This window comes from Pelodiscus sinensis, chromosome 2 (genome assembly GCF_049634645.1).
Source record: "Pelodiscus sinensis isolate JC-2024 chromosome 2, ASM4963464v1, whole genome shotgun sequence".
In the NCBI taxonomy this organism is placed as follows: domain Eukaryota; kingdom Metazoa; phylum Chordata; order Testudines; family Trionychidae; genus Pelodiscus; species Pelodiscus sinensis.
In genome coordinates this window covers 203,577,054-203,595,686 of record NC_134712.1, presented here as the reverse complement: position 1 = coordinate 203,595,686, position 18,633 = coordinate 203,577,054, and the positions used below count along the sequence as shown (strand labels likewise).

Below are 18,633 nucleotides of genomic sequence, written 5' to 3'. Positions count from 1 at the left end.
GCTGGGTTGTTCCAGGAGCGCCGCCGCTCCTCGGTGCTACTGGACCAACCCAGCAGCACCCCAGCTGCTCTGTCCCAGGTGTCCTGATTCAGCCGCTGCTGAAACTGATCAGCAGCGGCTGAATCAGGACTCCTGGGGCAGAGCAGCTGGGGTGCTGCCGGGTTGGTCCAGTAGCGCCAAGGAGCGGTGCTGCGGGACCAACCGGCAGCGCCCCACCTGCTCTACCACAGGCCCGGGGCTTTGCTCCACATCTCCCTGGTCTGCTAGGGGGGGGCCACTAGCTGCACCCCCCCCAGCAGACCAGGGATACGGGGAGCAAAGCTGCAGTGGCGGCGGGGTGCCCCGCCTCTGAGGCTTTGCGAAAGCAAAGCCTCAGAGGCGCGGGACCCCTCCGCCTCCCCGGCTTTGCTCCGGGTGTCCCTGGTCTGCTGGAGACGGTCCCCAGCAGACCAGAGGCACCGGGAGCAAAGCGGCAGCGGCGGCGGGGTGCCACGCCTCTGAGGCTTTGCCAGAGCAAAGCCTCAGAGGCGCGGGACATCTCCGCCTCCCCGGCTTTGCTCCGGGTGTCCCTGGTCTGCTGGAGACAGTCCCCAGCAGACCAGGGGCACCCGGAGCAGTTTTTCACGCTCCGGAGGTCGAGGTGGCGGGACCGCTGTACTCTGGGCGGTCCCGCTGCCTGCGAGCTCCAGGGCGAGAAAGCCCCGTTCATAAGTCGGACATAAGTCGGATCCGCGTAACTCGGGGACTGCCTGTACTGGCAATATTTAAGTCATGATTGGATTGGATTTTTTTAAAAAAATATTATTCTCTAGAAATTATTTTGGAAACTTCCTGTTTTATTCAGGAAGGCAGAATAGATGATGATGGTTCCTTCTAGCCTTGGAACCTATAGTAGCGTGAAACAAAAACTTTATATATCAGCATTTCACTTGAGGGGTAATGATGCTTATCAGACTGAAAATGGCTTATCAATAGACCTATTAGCTCTTAATTAAACAGTGTTACACAGCATATTTTCATTTTTAATAGCTCATGTTCAAGCTACACACCAGTTTTCTAAAAATGACTCTTAATACCAGCTAAGTTTCACAAATCATAAACCGTAAGTGTGAAAATTGTAGAGTAGATATTCCCATGCTAGCTATGGGTGGGATTGCAATTTATATTAAAATAATTAAAGAGAAACAATGACATATTTCAATATGTATCCAGTTCACGATAGAACAAGTTTTTCATTCCCACTGCCAGAATAACCTAGCCAGTGGGGATAATTGATTGGTTTTATGCACTAACACACATTATCTAAAGGCACTCATAATCTATGGTTGATTGCACTCCAAGCATTGCCAAAATGTCAAACAATGCCCTTACTGTTGAACAAGTTCATAATATTTATATTGACAATTGAGTATTGAGGACAGTCCCATCAGTCATTCTCCTGAGTTAATAATCTTTTAATGTCCAAAATCAACACAAGACTGTACAATCCAGGCTTTCATGTATTTCTTTTAAAATTACCCTTTGTATATGTTGTGCCTCTTTCATTTACATGTGAAAATACATTCCTAAAATGTACATCTAGACAATGTCCAACTTCCAGTTTGTCTTCTGTTTTGTATACTAGTTTACTACATATTTCTTTCATTACAAAACATCTGCTTTTTCAAAAATGAGATGAAAAGCAAATTGCCTAGTTTGTTTTTGAGGTGGAGAAAATATTACCATGTTCTTTTATAAAGTAGTATTCTTTACTTTGTCTCAGAATTCAGGTTTAGAGACTCATGGAAACAGCTTAAGAATTAATGCTAAAATGGCATTTTCCTTGTACATACTGATTTTTTTTATATCTGATAATTGTCTCCAAAAATTACTTTGAGGGCTGAAATGCCTCAGGATACATCACAACCAGTGAAACCTGCCAAGTGGTGTCATACTGCATAGGCATAAGCAGCACCTCAAGTCTTGGGAGAATGTCAGGGACATGCAGCCAGTGATTAACACAAAAGAATTAATTGGCCCAGGTGTAATGGCACAGAGCAGTGTCAGGGAAGATGAGGGTGCAAGATGTTATAAGCTTTACAAAAGAGTAGTTAGGGAGGGCTTCTTGAAGAGATTGAAAAAGTCCAGTGTCACAGATCCACAAATAAAATGTTGTGGTTTCCAGTAATGTACAGAGGAATGTCTCTATGACTCAGTGGCCTTCTCAAGTCGTGGTATATACCATATGATAAATCTGTTGGGCTGGTCTTGCAGTTGCATGGCAGTACAATGTGGAGTATCAAAGCTGCTCTTTGAGAGCCACATGCTTTTACCACATGAAAAGACTGAGCTGCTGTTATAAATCAAGAATAGGCAGAGTCACTGTCCCCTGTAAAAATAGAATATCCCTGTGTTCACATTCCATAAATTATTGTAGTAATGTTTTAATACAGAATGCCTTGTGAGCTATCACTCAAACTCATAAATTGCTAATCAACATATCACAGCAAAATGAACATTACTGCATTATATGTGAACTTAGAAACATAAGCTGAGATCATGACTAAATGTATGTTTTCCAGATAAGTCTGGGGGGTGTGGCCAACCTGTACCTCAGAGACAAAGGACAAGCTGACACTTCTGCCAGGTATAAACAAGGCTAAGTGGACCATTACTGCTAAGTGGCCATTCTTTGGCAGGAAAGTGGATGGGGCAAAAAAATCTATGTCCTAGCAAAGAAACAACATTGAGTTTCCTTCTATAAAGACTTCCTGTCCTCTTTCTCCCATCTGGAAATGCTTTTCAAAGTAGGAACAAAACTATAAAAAGAAGGGGAAGGCATCCTAAGACACTGCTCTGTATTCCTCCACCCATTTTTATCTATTGCACCTGAAAGACAAAGCAAGCAGTCATTGGACTTGAGGGAGGAGACCTAATCTAAAGAGTTTGATCAGGAAGGGTACATCACACAGCAGCATTTTTTCAGAATAATGGAAGTTATTATGAAATAACTTTGCGAGCGTCTACACAGCTAGCCAGTTATTTCAAAATAATTTCAAAATAAAGGGAGGCTTATTTTGGCATTTGTAAACCTCATTCCACATGGAATAACGCCTCTTCAGAAATAGCTACAGGCAGTCCCCGGGTTACGTACAAGATAGGGACTGTAGGTTTGTTCTTAAGTTGAATCTGTATGTAAGTCGGAACTGGCGTCCAGATTCAGCCGCTGCTGAAACTGATCAGTTTCAACAGCGGCTGACTCTGGACGCTAGTTCTGACTTACATACAGATTCAACTTAAGAACCCCAGGCATCCCCAAGTCAGCTGCTGCTGAAACTGATCAGCGGATGATTCCAGGAAGCCCGGGGCAGGAGCTTCCTGTAGTCAGCCACTGGTCAGTTTCAGCAGTGGCTGACTTGGGGACGCCTGGGGCAGAGCAGCTGGGGTGCTGCCTGGTTGGTCCAGTAGCGCCCAGACCGGCGCTACGGGACCAACCGGCAGCGCCCCAGCTGCTGTACCACAGGCGTCCGGAGCAAAGCCGCGGATCACGGGGGCAGCGGGACAGCCCAGACGTGCCGTGGCTGTCCTGCTGCCCTCGGGCTCCGCGGCTTTGCTCTGCTTTGCTCCCCGTCTCCCTGGTCTGCAGACCAGGGGGACGGGGAACAAAGCAGAGCAAAGCCAAGGAGCACGCGGGCAGCGGACAGCCCAGACGCGTCTGGGCTGTCCGCTGCCCGCATGTTCCGCGGCTTTGCTCCCCGTCCCCCTGGTCTGCAGACCAGGGAGACGGGGAGCAAAGCAGAGCAAAGCCAAGGAGCACGCGGGCAGCGACAGCCCAGACGCGTCTGGGCTGTCCGCTGCCCGCGTGCTCCGCCGCTTTGCTTCCTCTCCCTGGTCTGCTGGAGACCAGGGAGACGGGCCCCGTTCGTAACTGCGGATCCGACATAAGTCGGATCCGCGTAACTCGGGGACTGCCTGTATTTCAAAATAGTGCCTGGGTAGACAGGATGGCTGGAATTATTTCAAAATAATTGGCCTCTTGCCCTTCCCACAGCGCCCTGCTAGCCACTCTGTCTACCCTTATCAAAACTCAGTAGTTCCTCCTCCCCTGTAGCCCTTAAAATTGCAGCCTCAGGGGAAAGGGCTTGTGGCAGACAGCAGGTCCTGACAGCCCTGAGCCACCCCGCATGTGCCAGTGCATCAAGGTAGCTCAAAATAAGCAACTCTGCTGCTCCCACCCAGCCCTCCAATACTCCCAGGGAGCAGTCCCCCATCTGCCAGGACCCTGCCCAGGAACAGAAAAGACACTAGCCTTCCTGATATGGTGTGGAAATCCTGAATCTTACTGAGATTTGGGGCGACGAGACCAACCTCTAGGATCTCTGCACCAGATGCTGGAGCACCAACATCTATGGCCACATAGCGGATAGCCTGTCCACCAAGGGATAAGCCAAGGCCCGGCAGTGCAGCTCCCACTCCGGGGCAGAACCCCACACCTGCCCCTACTACTCAGACCTGCTGCAGTCCCTCCCCCCCCAGTAGTAGACTCAAAGCTTGAGACACCTGTCATCGTGCTGCTGGGGGGCAGAGACAGAGAAGAGGAGGAGGAGGAAGAGGAGGGGCTGAATGAGGCCAGCACAATCACCCTCCTGACCCTGGAGTCTGTATGTGTCCCAGCCATCATCTGAGGCCAGGGGAGCCACATCAAGTGAGTGTCATCATTTTTCCTACACTCACAGGATGGAGGTGATGGGTAGTGAGGGACAGCTGTGTGCTCCTTGCTTGGCCTTGGCATCCTAGGAATTGCGCAGCAGCCATGCACTTGTGCTTTTTCCTCTTTCCTCTTTTTTTTTGAAAGAACTCCCTCTTCCACGTCCACACATGCCTTCTTCCGAAGAGCTCTTCAGGAAAAAGGCTTCTTCCTCGTAGAAAGAGGTTTACTAATGTCGGAAAAACCCCTCTGTTTTTTTATTTCTTTTTTGAAAGAACATGATTGCGGTGTGGATGTAACTCAGGTTTTGTCGGAAAAATAGCCATTTTTCCAACAAAACTCTGTAGTGTAGACATACCCTAAGTTAGATACCACAAAACATTTTATCTTATTTTTTTCTTATAAGCATTTCTGACTTTGATGCCTCATTAATTATACAATTTATTATTTTATTTAATCCACTGTGTCTGAATAACTATTTAAAATAATAAACTGGCATATTAGTCCCTTAAAGAAATAACAGACTTAATATATTTGTACTATCTAAGTGAGGGCTGAGTAGTACAGGACATATATTTCTGGGAGTGGGACACTGGGGCCATGTTGCAGCATAACCAAAGCTGTAAGGAGCCAAGGTGTGTTTGGCTAGCTGCTGCACACAGATATAGCTGGGGGTAACTTACTTACTGAAGGCCGTTGTGAACAGTTGAAGTTGGAGGTCATGTAAGGGCATTGTAAACGTCACTCCAGGTTACAAGGCAGGGGTGACACAAATATTCATTAGTCTGGATTGTGCCCTGGGATGTCACACTCCCATCACAACAGCTACAGTAGTAGTATGCTTCACTGCTTATGCTACTCTTTGGCAAAATGGAGTAGAGTGATTTGGATAATGGTACAGTTAAGAAGGAGCACATAGCCTGAGTGTAGATCCAAAGAGGATGCCCAGCTTTTTCCTTTTGCTCTCAGGTTTTTCCTTCCTTGAGGTCTCATGCCAGGGAGCATTCTTCTTTCTTTCCTCTTTTCATGCTCAACAAACTCTGAGAAGAGCTCAGATGTTAGGGGCACAGGCTCCACCGGGGAACACAACTCTATTTCAGCCACTCCCCCTTCCTCCCACATGAATCCCTCGAGGTCTAGCACAGCCTTCAACGCATGGTCCTCTCTGGAGGCTCAGGGAGTCACCCTAGTGTTAAGCCTGTCACCACTGCTATTTCTTCAGGGGTCCTGGGACCATTCTTAGAGGGGGGTGCTGAGTCATTGAAAGCAACTGTAAAGCCTGTACACGATGGAAGGCCTGGCAAGCCGGGGTGGCGGTGACACCCCCCCCCTCCCTCCCTCCCTCCCAGTTCCAGCACCAAGGCATCTCTTGCAACTAAGCACCCCGGCCACGTGTATCGCTGTATTAACTCCCCGCCGTCCCCAGCGCGCTACCGAGCCCCACCACGTCCCGCGCACGTGTCCCCATCGTGCCCACACCGGCCGGCTCCCTCCGCGCGTGCCCGGCGAGGGAGATTCTGAACTGCGCGCGCCCCCGCAACCCGCCCCCCGGCCCGGCCCCCTCCCCTCCCCTCCCCTCCCCATTCCCGGCCCCTCACTCCCCCGCCCTCGGCGCTGAGGCCTCTTTGCTCTTTCCCCACCCTGGTCGCTTAGGAACGGGAAGCTAAAATGGCGGCCAGCCGCAGCACCTGCCAGGTGAGCCTCTCCCGTCCCGCCCACTGCCGGGGGCCGGCCGCGCCCTGCTCCCGAGCCCAGCCCGCCCGGCTCTGCGTCACCCCGCGTGTAGCTCCCGCCCCGGTACGAGCCCCGCTCCAACCCCTCCCCCGTCCGTGTGCGGGCAAGGTCGCTACAGCCACCCCCCCTGCCCCTTGGGGTGCCGCTGAGCCCGCCGTCACCCCTCCCCCCTGGGGTGAGAGTAACCCCCACAGCAACCCCTCCCCCTCCCCATGGGTGTGAGACTGGCCCCACAGCAACCCCTCCCCCTCCCCATGGGTGTGAGACTGGCCCCACAGCAACCCCTCCCCCTTCCCATGGGTGTGAGACTGGCCCCACAGCAACCCCTCCCCCTCCCCATGGGTGTGAGACTGGCCCCACAGCAACCCCTCCCCCTCCCCATGGGTGTGAGACTGGCCCCACAGCAACCCCTCCCCCTTCCCATGGGTGTGAGACTGGCCCCACAGCAACCCCTCCCCCTCCCCATGGGTGTGAGACTGGCCCCACAGCAACCCCTCCCCCTCCCCATGGGTGTGAGACTGGCCCCACAGCAACCCCTCCCCCTCCCCATGGGTGTGAGACTGGCCCCACAGCAACCCCTCCCCCTCCCCATGGGTGTGAGACTGGCCCCACAGTAACCCCTCCCCCTCCCCATGGGTGTGAGACTGGCCCCACAGCAACCCCTCCCCCTCCCCATGGGTGTGAGACTGGCCCCACAGCAACCCCTCCCCCTTCCCATGGGTGTGAGACTGGCCCCACAGCAACCCCTCCCCCTCCCCATGGGTGTGAGACTGGCCCCACAGCAACCCCTCCCCCTCCCCATGGGTGTGAGACTGGCCCCACAGTAACCCTCCCAAGGGAGTGAGGCAGGGATCCCCCGGGGAGGCCCCTACACAAAGGCAGTGCGAATGCCCCCCCCCATGGCTCCCCAAGTAAGCATGAGGGGCCTCCATTAGGGCAGCGGGTCCATGGCTTGAGCTCGGGTGCCCTCCTTCCCCCTGCAGTGGGGAGCCCGGGCTGGTACTCCAGCCTTGCCTTCCCCCCACCACTCCCCAAGGTTGGAGTTCCAGCTTCAGCTTCCCGCTGGGGGCAGGGCAGGAGAGAAAGCCTCGAGCCTCACTGTGCAATCCAGCTCATGGGGAAGAAGTGCTCTCCCTCCCCGGGCCGGGGGAACGGCAGCACATGGGCACACTGCCAGGCGGCTTTTCCCACTGCCCAGAATCTGGCCAATGGGAGCAGTGGGAGGTGGTGTATGGGAATGGCGCAGGGTGCGAAGGCAAGTGAGTGCCCCCTCATCCCCAGACCCCTGCACTCCCAACCCCCTCACACAACCTACACCTCCACCCCACTCCTGCACCCTCCCCCCCACCCAGACACCCTACTCCCAACCTGCTCCTGCACCCTACCTCCCATCCAGACTTCCCACCCTCACCCCCTATTGCAGCCCCATTCCTCTTGCTGGCAGTCTTGCCCTGCACACTGAATCCCCCATTTTTGTACAAACCCTAGAGCCCTAAGGGGTCCACAAAATCCACTAACCCAGGAATCCCAGAAGAGTAAATCTGGGCTATTGGAAGTCCTCCCTGTCCCTTCCCCTCCCCCGGTGGGGCTGGAGGGCGAGAGGAGTGAAGTGTCTCAGTTGGGGCCACATCAGAGAGAGTTGGAGGATTTTTGAGGGGTTTGTTTGTTAGTTTGTTTTTTGCTTCTCACTTGTGTGGTCCCCAACTGATTTTTCTGGTCTGTGCCTCAGGCCCAAAAAAGATTCCCTGACCATGAATAAAGAACACACAGGAACCTTTTGTGTTGGACATAAATTAATATTTTACTTTATTTAAAATTAAGTTTGATAAACTAACATGAGAAAGTTAAAGCACCACTACTGTGTTTAATAATTTAAATCCATATTTCCTTTCTTACTGGTTTAATTAACTGTTCTCCTTAGCTGCAGCACTAGCAAATGGCTCAGGCATAATTATGAAATTAATGGTAAGTTTCCATTTGCAACTAGTGGTCCACGGAAGGGTTTACATTGAGCCAATGGACCACGGGCCACAAAGTTTGAGAACCACTCTGTTAGGGGGATGGGAGAGAATTGTGTTGCATGGGGATGGGCAGGTGAGGCTGGTGGCAGCGCAACAGGGCTGGGGGAATGGCACCCCCCACCTGCGAGGAGCCACACACGCCCAGCTCTGCTGGCTGGAAGCCCTACCTTCACTCACCTGCTCTGCGAGTCTAGCACCAGGTAAAACAACAGCAGGCAAAGGCATCCAAGGGGATGGGTGACCATGACGGCCGCGCTGCCTGCCATGATCCCAGAAGGTAAATTCTATAAAACCTTTATTACTATATAAATTTTAGTATAACAAAATTATTTGAACAATCATTGTTTACACTCAATTTTTTTATTAACCTCTCTTATGCATACTCATTGCATGACAATTTTGAACACCTTCATATTTAAAAAAGTTGTGGTCCACATTTACCAAAAAAAGCACCTCCTCACAGAAATTCTTGTGTGCGGGCCTGCCCCCTCATAGCAGCATCTCCTTCCACTTTCTCTCCATTGTGGTGAGAGGCAGTGGACCTATGCAACAAAATCACCTTCCATCCCGTCCCTACTGATGAGAGACATGCCTACAGAAAATCTCCGGTTCTTGCCATCCCAGCCTAATAATTCTGCTTGTTCTTCCCCTATGTCATTTTATCACTAAAGGGAAAGAGGCTTTTATACATGCAACAATCTCCGCATATACCCCTCCATTCTTTCCATCCTTACAAAGAAACCTCTAAAATAAACAGCAACATGTCACCTCCCAGTTTCTTCCTAACTCCTTGAGGATGAAAACACACAACTAGTATAATGAGTTGTCTTAGAATATCAGAATTGTCCCAATTTTGAGCTTCTAAGATTCAGTCCCATTAGTATTAGCCAGGCAGCTGGATGATTAGCAAATATGCCCATCCATCTCTGTGTGCTCTTTCCTCTCTTTGCCTCTCCCTTGTAAAAATGTGACAGCTGTTGGATTATGGTGGTCAGTATGATGAGCTATCCTATAAACCACTTTTTGGTACAGTAGTAAGGAAGATTCACTGAGGAAATCTCTGATCTGAAGTAGGGATATTAAATATTGATTAATTAACTAATGGAATAGTCTATGGGATTTCTATTGACTATTCGATTAGTCGATAAGGACTAGAGCATGTTCTGCCTTTGAAATGTACAATTTCAAAGATTGAAACACCACATGGAGCCTGGGGCCATCAGGGAGTCCCCAGGTAATCCTGGATTCTATTCAGTACTTCTGCTTAGAAATGTACAAGAGCCCCAGTTCGGCTCTTGAACATTTCAAAGATTGAAACACTGTGTGGAGCCCAGGGCAAGCGGGAAGTCCCCTGCTGACTGTGGGCTCCATGCAGCGTTTCAGTCTTTGAAATGCACAAGAGACCACACTGGGGCTCTTGTACATTTCAAAGCGGATGTGCCTGCATGGAGTCTGGAATCAGCGGGGGACTTCCCGCTGGCCCCAGGCTCCGCACAGTGGTCCAACTTTCTTGTACAGGCTTTCTTGTACATTTCAAAGAGGAAGAGCTGCATGGAGCCTGGGGCCAGTGGGGGACTCTGAGTCCCCTGCTGACCCTGGGCTCCACGTGACATTTCAGTCTTTGAAATGCACAAGAGCCCCTGCTTACATTCCTAATCTGAAGAAGTAGAAAAACTGAGCCCTGTGCAAACACAGCCGAATTGTCCAGGAAGTTGTTGCAGCAGTAAGAACAGGACATAGATTCACCACTTTCTTAAGGAACACAGGGAGGGCTGGCTGGGAAAGGGATGACAGGGAGAATTACATGCCTGAAGAATAAGGAGGAAAGAGGCTGAAATGTTGGGATTTAAGGAAAAGAAATACATTTTTCTTAACCTTCTCCTAGATATTGAAACTGTGCTGTGCCACATATTTGCATAATACATATTGTTCTGATTTGCATTTTAAAAACAAACTGGTCAGAAAACATTTTTTGTTAAATACATTTTTCATTAAATTTTCTAGCCAGCTCTTAATTACTCTACAAACTGCAAAATCCTCCATCCCCAGAGAAGCAAGCAGAAACACAGAAGCAGGCAGACTGGAGAGACTGCACTGTTGCTTTGACATTCCTCAGTGAGGAGAGCTCACAGAGCTACTCCTGATGCTGCTCCCAGCAGCTGAGAATGCTGTGAGAGAATCCCAAAAAGCACAGGAATCAGCTCTGCCTTTCCACAACACTGCACTGTGGGATGTTTACTTACATTGCTTTGCTTTTTCTGTTGACAGGGGAGCTAGCAATGTGGCCATGAAATGTCGATAATGGGAGGCAGAAAAAACAGTTTGACCCGTTTTTACTTTTGCATGTCGACAGCACTTTTGATGCCAAACCTTCCCAGTGTAGACAGCCTAAGAATGCATTGCTTTTATAAAATATACCATGGTAATTTACTGTTAAATCATGAAAAATTACAATTAAAATTACATTTGTCAAAATAAATGGGCAAGTTATATTTTGTGATTGAGCAGTTGTTTCTTTTACATCTTATTTAATCACTTAGGTTCAAATCCTGCACACATTTATCTATGTACATTTATGCTCACTGTGCAGTTAAACTGCATATGTGCTTGCAGTATCTGCACTTCATTAATTTTCAAGATTTCATCATTTACAAGGGTCTGCTGGTTATTAGCAAAAATCCTGCCCTTAAGAATGCACAACTTCTGGGTAGTGTTTTTCCCCAGATATGTAGCAATGTATCTATTTAAAGAAACAAATATGACAAGAATAAAAAATCCTGGAGTAAATGTACCATAATTGTAGATATCTTATTTTTATCAATTAAAAACAAAAGCTTGAAGTTTCTGCTCTCTTTACTTTAAACTTTATTGTTCTTATTTGCAAGATTTTTATTTTCAGGGATGAAGTCTAACAAATTATTTTTGTTATCAGGCAATAGAAAATCAGCTAAAAATCTGTGGCTTTAAGAGAGATATGGATGTCTCAGTGTTGTACCTTGCTGGACAGTAAGTACAATTTATAGTACTAATACAGAGGGGTTTTGCATTTAATAGATACAGGTACACCATTTATGTTAGTTTTTGTAGTGCTGTGTATGTTAGATATTCTGAGAGAGTTATTTATATATAAAGCACACAGTAAGTATATTTACACAGTGCATGGTGGACCACAGATAAAAATAGAGCAAAACAGTGAAATTTTGCTGACATTTGTAGGCAGACTAAATTTACAACAGCTGTCAGTGTAGATCCAGTTTTAGCATACCAGGGCTATGTCTACACAGCAGCGTTATTTTGGAATAACTGATGTTATTCCAAAATAACATAGTCCTCGTATATACACAAGCAGTTATTTCAACATAATGTCAAAATAACGTGGAGCTAGAGGACTGCTTTCTCCAGCTCCTGTAACCCTCATTGTACCAGGAGTAAAGGAAGTTGGGAGAAGAGTGTTCTATTTTGAAATAACTGCTGTGTATAAAACTCCAAAAGTCAAAATAAGCTATTTTGACTTAAACTACACAATTAGCATAGCTCAAGTTACATAGTTTATTTCAAATTTAGCCCTACTGTGTAGTCGTGCCCCAGTGCTTGAACGTACATGACTTTATAGAGCTCTGCGTGACCTTCCAGCAAAAGGAGGAGAGAAACCAAGTTTCATGTGCTGCTCCTTGCCTGACCAAATGGATTGTAAAGTTAGGTGCGAAAGATAGCAAGAAAACAAGAATAAGGTCAGAGTACAGGAGCATTGTTGGTTAAGAACTGCCAGATATTTGACTTCACTGAAGTAATCTCCTGTAACTACCAGGAAGCAGCAAAAGTACCTGTCTGTATGTTGTCCATCCCTCACCTCCTGCAATGGTCCCGGTGTTCCCAAGTGTGAGAGCAATTTGCTGCTATCTAAAGAAGCAGTAGGACAGCTATAGTGATTTCTTTTACCTAAGGTGATCATATTTCTCTATGCTGAATACAAGACATTTGGTAAAATTACTCCTATTCAAGCAAGTTCAACGGCGATAAATCAGAACTATTGGGTACAAACATTCAGATTAACATCAAGTTGACTGAGCCCGTGTTAAAAAGAAATACTGACTAGCTGGTTTCTATTTCCTTTCTTATTTTTACCGTATTTTCCGGCGTATAGGGCGACTGGGCGTATAAGACGACCCCCTATCTTTTTAATTAAAAGATAGGGTTTCATCTTATACCCCAGCGCCCCTCCGCCTCCTTTGCTCCCGGTGTCCCTGGTCTGCTGGAGATGGTCCCCAGCAGACCAGAGGCACCGGGAGCAAAGCCGCCAGGAGCGCCTGGGCTCCCCCCCCCCCCCCCGCCGGAGCCCCTCCGCGGCTTTGAAAGCCTCGGGGGAAGCCGGCGGGGGGGCATCCCAGGCGCGCATGGGCTGCCCCCCCGCCGGAGCCCCTCCGCGGCTTTGAAAGCCTCGGGGGAAGCCGGCGGCGGGGCATCCCAGGCGCGCATGGGCTGCCCCCCCTCCGGAGCCCCTCCGCGGCGGCGCGGAGGGGCTCCGGAGGGGGGCAGCCCATGCGCGCCTGGGATGCCCCGCCGCCGGCTTCCCCCGAGGCTTTCAAAGCCGCGGAGGGGCTCCGGCGGGGGGGCAGCCCATGCGCGCCTGGGATGCCCCCCCGCCGGCTTCCCCCGAGGCTTTCAAAGCCGCGGAGGGGCTCCGGCGGGGGGGCAGCCCATGCGCGCCTGGGATGCCCCCCCGCCGGCTTCCCCCGAGGCTTTCAAAGCCGCGGAGGGGCTCCGGCGGGGGGGCAGCCCATGCGCGCCTGGGATGCCCCCCCGCCGGCTTCCCCCGAGGCTTTCAAAGCCGCGGAGGGGCTCCGGCGGGGGGGCAGCCCATGCGCGCCTGGGATGCCCCGCCGCCGGCTTCCCCCGAGGCTTTCAAAGCCGTGGAGGGGCTCCGGCGGTGGGGCATCCGGCGTACAAGACGACCCCCGATTTTTGGGGGATGTTTTTTAACTTCAGAGGTCGTCTTGTACGCTGGAATATACGGTAAGTCTTTATGGTTCACATGGGGAGAGGTGATACCTACACACTCTCATACACTGCTGTGGGTAGGAGCCTGCTGCAGCCCAGCCTCTCCCACTGCACCATGTTGCAGGGGGGGTTGCTCCAGCGGCCAGAGAAGTGGCTCAGCAGAGAGGGAACCCAGGGAACAAGGCAGTCCCATTCTCCCTGGATGTAGAACAGAGGGTGGGGAATGAGGGGTACAGAGAGTGCTAAGCCACTGCTCAGGGGCTGCTTTGGAGCTTGCAAGTTTCTGTCCTGAACAAGATTGAAGTTATTTCTTCTCTACTCCCTCACTCCAGAGCTTAGCTGAAGGACAGACAGGCTTCCTTGTGACACGCCTTTGGCATAGACAAGGCTTGGTTCCTATTGCACAGTGCCCTAAGCCCAGGCACCAGCTCTAGGCACTAGCAAAGCAAGTACGTGCTTGGGGTGGCACATTTCCAGGGGCAGCTTTTGGGCCATACTTGTGTGTACTGTACTGCCCCCGTTGTGCTCCCCATCCGTAGTCACCTGCTAGCAGCAGCCCCCCCCCTCATGCAGGCGTTCCAGTGCCCAGGCAGGTACCCCATAGCCCTGGCCCCCCACGGGCAGTGCTGCCCAAGTTTCTTTCCCGCGGAGCCGTGACCTGCATGTGCCCCGCTGCGCATACCAATTGACCAACCTGCACCACGTCACAGACCCAGTGGGGCCCTGTGGGGGGAATGGGAGGGGGAGGGGCGCAAGGCCCTGCAGGGCATCCATCCGGAGGGGGTGGCCAGGGAGCCCCAGCTCCTCCGCCCCTCTCCACCTGGTCACCGTGCTTGGCCGTGCAGGGCAGCAGCGTCTCCCCGACTCCCGAAGGGGAAACTGAGGCAGCAGGGAAGCAACTTGCCCCAGCCAGCCGGCGACAGCGCCAGGGACACAACTCAGGCGTCCAAGCTCCAGCCTGGTGCTCTGAGTCATTCGGGTCTGGTCCTGGTCTCAGGCCGAGCTCTTATCCCCGTGCCGGGCTGTGCTGGGCCAGATCCAGCGGCCCAGGCCAAGTGCACCGAGCAGAACACCCCTTCTCTGGGTGAGATTGGGAAAAGGAGGCGGTAGAGGGGAGGAGAGAGGGTGGGAAAGGAGAGGGGGAAGCAAGGGGAAGAAGGGGAAAGGGAAGTTCCGGGCTCAGTGTTGGGGGTCTCGCTGGACCAGCTTGATTTTCATGCAAACCTGCTCCTGGGTTTGCATGTGGCCTTTGGTGGCCAGACTGGCAGCTATCCTGCCACAGACAGCCCCGTTCCTCTGTCTAGTGCAGAGATCATGGACGTTGGGGGCATCCCCCCCAAACCTGAAGCAGGTCCATGATCTCCGCCCTGGACAAGGAAGGCTCCGGGCCCTGGTAGGCTCCTGGGAGCTGGCAGACTGCTCCTGGGGAGTGGTGGAGGGCTGGCTGCCAGTGGCTTGCTGGCTCATGTTTTGGGGCCACTGGGACAGGGGCAGTGACTGCTGGCTCTGGGCTGGCAGGCTTGGAGCTGGCACAGGCACTGTGGCCAGAGTCTACCCCTGCATGTGCAGTCTGAATGGTGCTGCTGCTGAAGTTCTCCGATCCCAGGAACAGGGGGTACAGGGTAAGTAACTTCATGTGTTTACATAGTGCAGGTAGTTACATAACATATTGATCACAACACCAATTCTTAATGAAAATATTACTTAGACAAGTAATATTTAACACTAGAAATATCAGGAAGTGTTGGAAATGCTGAGTAATATATCCTTCCATTTGTTGGGTTTCAGTTTTCCATCTTTTTCTCTTTGGAACCATGTCTGGTATCTCCAGGTCACACTTTCAGTAACAATTTTCCCATTGGCTTGTTGTCTTCCCAAATGTAAGAATTCTCCTCATGTGTCATAAGCAGGATTTCTGGGGAACGCAAAGCAGCTGGGACTCCTACTGTCATAATAATTTTTTAAAATGACTTTTTTCAGATACATTGAATTCAATTTCAAAAATAAGAGTTTATTTTCTTTACTACTTCATTACTTTGTTTGGTTTCACTGATCACAACTACACTACTGCTGTCATATTATTTTGTATGTCTTTTTTTAAAAGGCTCTGCAAAATTGTTTTATAATGTTTGTTTAATATAAGTTTGTTGAATAGTAAAGTAAATGGAGTAATTAAGAAATATTGAGTTAGGCAACCTTTTTTTTCTTCTCAGAGGACTAAAAGAAGTTCCTAATTTGTCACGATTTCAGGTCTTAAGGTATTTGTGGCTCAACAATAACAAGGTAAAAAGACATTTTATTAAAATGTGAATACTGGTATCTAAAATAAATTTTTATTACTAATACTTTTGCTATTACAAAACATTTAAAAATTACAAAATTGGTAGATATAATTTTTTAAATATTATTTCTAATTTCTTTACAAAAAATGTAAATTGATTAAATTGAATGCAATATATTTAAAAAACCTCTTTTGATATAATAGTAGGTTATAAGTTAACAAGTTTTCCCTTAAAAGAATAATGAATTATATTTAATCATTTAGTTAATTGAAAGGGTTAAGTATCTCTGCTAGAGTTCTAAACATAGAGATATTTTAGAAAGATCTACTGTATTCTCCAAATTAAAAACCTTCCAGAATTAAGGTATTGAAAAATGTGTTTGCTAATATACCTAAGATTGTCAGTTTCTGTTGTCACCGGAAGGCAGTAGATTGGTATGCTGCTCCTGGAGCAGCCTCAGAGGAAAATTTGTTATGACTCTGAGGCACGGTTTTCCTATTAATCTCTCTGCTGTTTCACGGAGAGAGTAAACTGTAACAGGTCTATACCTGCCCCAGTATATGCTCTCCCACAAACCAGGGTAACTACCCTGGTAGGCACTGAGAGTTAGCAGTAGATTTGAGCTTTCGCCTGTCCCACCCTCCCATCCATCTCAACACCTCTAAGAGGAAATACAGTAACTCCTTTGAGCCTGCTTCCCCATGTGCATAGACAGTGATGATATAAAGAAATGAGAGAGTGCCTTGTGCCAGTGTGCTGGACAGGCCACAATTTCTCCCTAAATCAGTTGCTTGTAAGAACAAAAGATTAGAAGCAAGACTCTTAGCTAGTGTAAATTTACTTGTGTTTTGTTCCCAGCTCCTTGACTCACTGGTACTTAAGGTGGCATCCATGAAGGGACTTAGTTTTGTGGTGCCTAACTTTTACATGCCTAGAAAAATAGCAGGAACAACACTGTAATCCATGAAGCTGATTTAGGGATGTAGGAGGCCAAGGATGTAGTTAGCTGAGATGTAGGAGAACAAAGTTCAAGTTCCTCCCTCCCTGGACTTTCTCTGTTTGTATCCTCTCAGGAGAGTGCTCCAATCATTGTTCCATGGGACATTCTGATGTGGGACTTCCTCAGTCTCTCCTATTGAAACTGTTTCCCTCTGGGTATATAATGAAAGTTTGAATGGGACAGTGCAACTGGAGCACTTATTGTGGTGCCCTAACCACTGGAATACACACTCATTGTTTCTCTCTGTGGCCCAGTGACGGTTCTACTGTGGATAAATAAATACTTTAAAATGCATTAGACCATAGAAAGAGAGACCCATGTTCAAATCTTTTCTCCTGCTCTGACTGGGAATGGGAGAACTGAAGCTGGATCTCCCACATCCCAGGTAAGTGTTCCAACTAATGGGCTAAAAGTTATAAGGATGGTGCAGAGAAATTATACATTCTTCTTCGAGATGTGTTGCTCATGTCCATTCCATGTATGCGTGTGCGAGCGGCATGCACACGTCGTCTGAAATTTTTCCCTTACCACTACCCGTTGGGCCAACAGGAGAGCCCCCTGGAGTGGTGCCAGTATACCGGCCAATATATACCCCTGCTGGCCCTCCATCCCCTCAATTCCTTCTTACCGCCTGTGATGGTCGTTGGAACATACTCTTGCCTAGCAAGACAGCTAAGGCTTCCCTCCCCAGTTCCCACTTCCTGGTAATCAGATCGGCTGTCTGGGACATGCAGATGTTCCTGATGACCACAGCCAGGGCCTGAACGTGCCTTTTAGGCCTAATGGCCATGCGCACTTACGTTATACAGCACACCGGGCTCCGCATGCACCCACTGCAGATGTGGCTTGCGTGGACTCATGACCCATCTTTTTATGTATGTGACAGCGTGGTGACAGTCTCCTCTGACATCCTTCGCTCCCTGGACTGGTGGCCCCGGAAGGAGGAAGTCTGTGCCGGAGTCCTGTTCTCCAGGCCGCTACCAACCCTCCGGCTCATGACGGATGTGTCAGACACAGATTGGGGAGACACGCGGCTGCAAGATATGTAGTCAAGGGAAGATCTCTCTCTGTGCATCAATGTCAGGGAGCTGCGAGCGGTCCGCCTCATCTGTGTGGCCTTCCTCCCCCGGCTCAGGGGCAAGTCAGTCCTCATCCTGTCTGACAACATATCAGCGGTCTCGTGCATTAACAGACAGGATGGGGCCTGCTCTCCTAATCTGTATCGGGAGGCCCTTCACCTGCGAGATCTCTGCATCAGGGTATATATCCACTCAATTGCTTCCTATCTCCTGGGCTCCCAGAACACTCTGGCAGACCGGCTGAGCAGGTCCTTCTCTGGCCACGAGTGGGCCCTTGCGGGGATATAGCCCTGGACATCTTCCGCAGGTGGGGGTTTCCCTGCCTGGATCTTTTCGCCACGCACCAGAACAGGAAGTCTTCAGAGTTCTGTTCTCTCCTGGGTCTGGGAAGGGGCTATCTGGGAGAAACGTTACTCATTCCCTGGCACGAGGGTCTGTTGTACGCATTCCCACTATTCCCACGGATCCACCAGGTGCTCTTGCGGGTGCAGGACTTCAGGGCGTCCCTGATGCTCATCGCACCCTCATGGTCCAGGCAGCACTGGTTTTCCACTTTCCTGAGCCTGTCATGCAAAAGGCTGGTCATGCTCCCAATAGTCCCCGATCTGATCACACAGGACTTTGGCAGACTTCACCATCCGGACATGTGGTCCCTGCACCTCATGGCATGGAAGCTCCGTGGCTGACAGTGGTGGAGCTTCAGTGTTCGTCCCATGTGCAGGTGTTGCTTGGGAGCAGGAAACCTTCCACTAGGGCTACTTATCTGGCTAAGTGGAAGCGATTTTATATCTGGTCTACCCAGAAGGGGGTGTCTCCTAAGGATGCCCCAGTC

At 49.8% G+C, this 18,633-nt stretch overlaps 1 protein-coding gene across 4 annotated transcripts in view; it reads left to right on the top strand.

Annotated features, from left to right (window-relative positions):
- The first annotated feature begins 6,255 nt into the window (after positions 1–6,255).
- LRRC72 (leucine rich repeat containing 72) overlaps positions 6,256–18,633 on the top strand; it is a 41,375-nt gene continuing 28,997 nt past the window's right edge. The window contains exons 1-4 of one of the 4 annotated variants that reach the window (XM_075922278.1): positions 6,258–6,382; positions 8,343–8,386; positions 11,375–11,448; positions 15,654–15,723. In XM_075922278.1, the coding sequence (XP_075778393.1) occupies positions 8,375–8,386; positions 11,375–11,448; positions 15,654–15,723 (156 nt within the window). In that variant the 5' untranslated portion in view covers positions 6,258–6,382; positions 8,343–8,374. Of the gene's footprint in view, positions 6,383–8,342; positions 8,387–8,455; positions 8,720–10,710; positions 10,865–11,374; positions 11,449–15,653; positions 15,724–18,633 lie in introns of those variants that run through there. The other 3 variants (XM_075922279.1, XM_075922277.1, XM_075922280.1) reach the window with 3 other exon arrangements.